Raw genomic sequence first — 2024 nt, forward strand, 5'->3', positions numbered from 1 at the left:
CACAGCAGAGGACTCAGCACCTTTGGCTGTGGTGAGTCTAAACTGATGTACTGAAAGCAGCTGAAAGCAAGTCCAAAGCACGAGCAAACTCTGACCTTTTGCTTTTTGACAATGAGGTAAAGTCATCCTACATGATCTGGATTTGTCAGCCTTGATGTGGAAATGTATGCTCTGCCTCTCCCCCTATACAGAGAACCAGGTGTCTGTCCTCAAGCAATAGGTTTTCAAACCTGCTTTTTAAGGGTTTGGCAGTTCTTCATTTTCTATCAAATAATCCTTCTTTATATAGTTAGCACCCCTCACCAACCTCCATACTCCAAGATAGGCATCCTTCAGAGAGCTTCTGTTCACTCCTTGGGTGCCAGTGGCTTTTCCCTGGACCGTCAGTCCCTCAGCAGGTTTCTCACTGCCGTCCTTCTCTTCCTCTCCGCTCTGGCTGTCCCCTGCGGCTGCTCCTTCCACTGCTGTTTCCTCAGCCCTCTTCTCCTGGGAAATCGCCTCCATGGCAAACAGTGCTTGGTCCCCAGCCTGCCTTTTCCCCTCTTCTTCTCTAGTTTCTTTCTCCAGGTCCTCATAATTGCTCTGCCGTCTGGTCTCAATGTACTTGGCCACGCAGTAAATTACAGACCCCAAGGTGTTGACCACAACACCGGCTATAAATAACTTCGTGGGCTCCACATCATTGAATGCCACCATGCCCACCGTGATGGTTGCTATGCTCTTCACCACCCCAACAAAGCTGGTGGTCACAGCCGAGTTAATGTAAGTGCAGTGAAGGGTGGTAAAGTTCATGGCACAGCTAATCAGGATGCAAGCGATAAAGATGCATACCATGGCAGGGTCCTTCCACCCCGGGAATGACCAGACGTTAATGGAATCCATGCTGGCAAAGGAGCAGATGATGAGAAAAGGGGTGGCCGAAACAGCGATGGCATACTGAGCTGTCAGGGGTCCGTACTCACTGTCTACACTGGTCTTCTGAATGAGCACCAGGTAGGCAGCATGTATCAGCACGGCCAGCACGCCTGTCACATAGCCCATGGCATCCCCGGTCAGGTCACCAGCTCCTGTTGGGAGAGTCACAGAAAGAAACAGGCATGGTTCTTGTATGTGAGACAGAAAGAGAGCACCGTCTTGGGCTGGGTGGACATTGAGGAAATAGGCACCAGTGCCCTTGCCATAACTCCTAAGATTTGCCATGCTTTTCCCAAGGCTGGACACACTTACCTCCCAACAGATACATCTGTGTGTGTGTGCGTGTGTGTGTGTGTGTGTGTGTGTGTGTGTGCTGCAAACCTAGTCAATGTCACCCACTCTCCCCCTAAATCCCGCAGCCAAAATCAGATTGTGTTCTCCCTTTTGTGAAGACACTACGGAAGATCTGCAGCTGAAATCGCACATACCCACAGCAACGCTGGGCATACTCTTGCCAGTGCGGGCACATGTCAGCTCCAACTGGCCCAGATGCCTGCCCTCCAGCCCCCTGCCCTCCTTCTGCCCTCCTGCTGCCCCCGGCAAGGCCAACCTGTGTGTGGCCCTCAAAGCGAGAGCCTCCCTGAGCCCCCAGCCAGGCTTCTTTGCAGACGAAGTACCATGTGTCTGTGCTCTGTTCCCTAGGGCAGCCCCCAACTCAGGAGTGTAGCTGGGACACACAGAGCCGGCTTTGTCTCCCACCCCACCTACACCTTGGCTGGAAATCAACACAGGTAGGGCCCCTGGCCCCATAGGGTTGCAGCTGACCCCAAAGCTTGCACCTACCCCTGTATGATTGCGTTTACCCCAGGAGGGCTGCATTTGCCCCTGTGGAGTTGCACTTGTTCCCAGAAGATTGCATCTACCCCTGCAAGGTGGCACCCACCCCCATAAGACCACACCTCCCTCTATAGGGTTGCACCTTCCCTAACAGGGTCACAATAAGGTTGCACCTACTCCTGTAGGTTTACACCGACCCCACAGGGCTGCACCGACCCCCTAAGGAAGCCCCTGTATCCTTCGGGTTGCACGGAGCCCCGTAAGGCTGCACC

General features: G+C 53.5%; 1 protein-coding gene across 1 annotated transcript; it reads right to left on the reverse strand.

The window, feature by feature from the left end:
* Positions 1-237: 237 nt before the first annotated feature.
* Positions 238-1200, reverse strand: SLC35D3 (solute carrier family 35 member D3). Its single transcript, XM_010170593.2, has one exon. It carries the CDS (start codon positions 1198-1200, stop codon positions 238-240), a length of 963 nt encoding a protein of 320 aa, XP_010168895.2.
* Between the last annotated feature and the right edge of the window lie 824 nt (positions 1201-2024).

The sequence above is a fragment of the Antrostomus carolinensis genome, unplaced genomic scaffold (assembly GCF_000700745.2).
Source record: "Antrostomus carolinensis isolate BGI_N321 unplaced genomic scaffold, ASM70074v2 scaffold50836, whole genome shotgun sequence".
Lineage (NCBI taxonomy): Eukaryota > Metazoa > Chordata > Aves > Caprimulgiformes > Caprimulgidae > Antrostomus > Antrostomus carolinensis.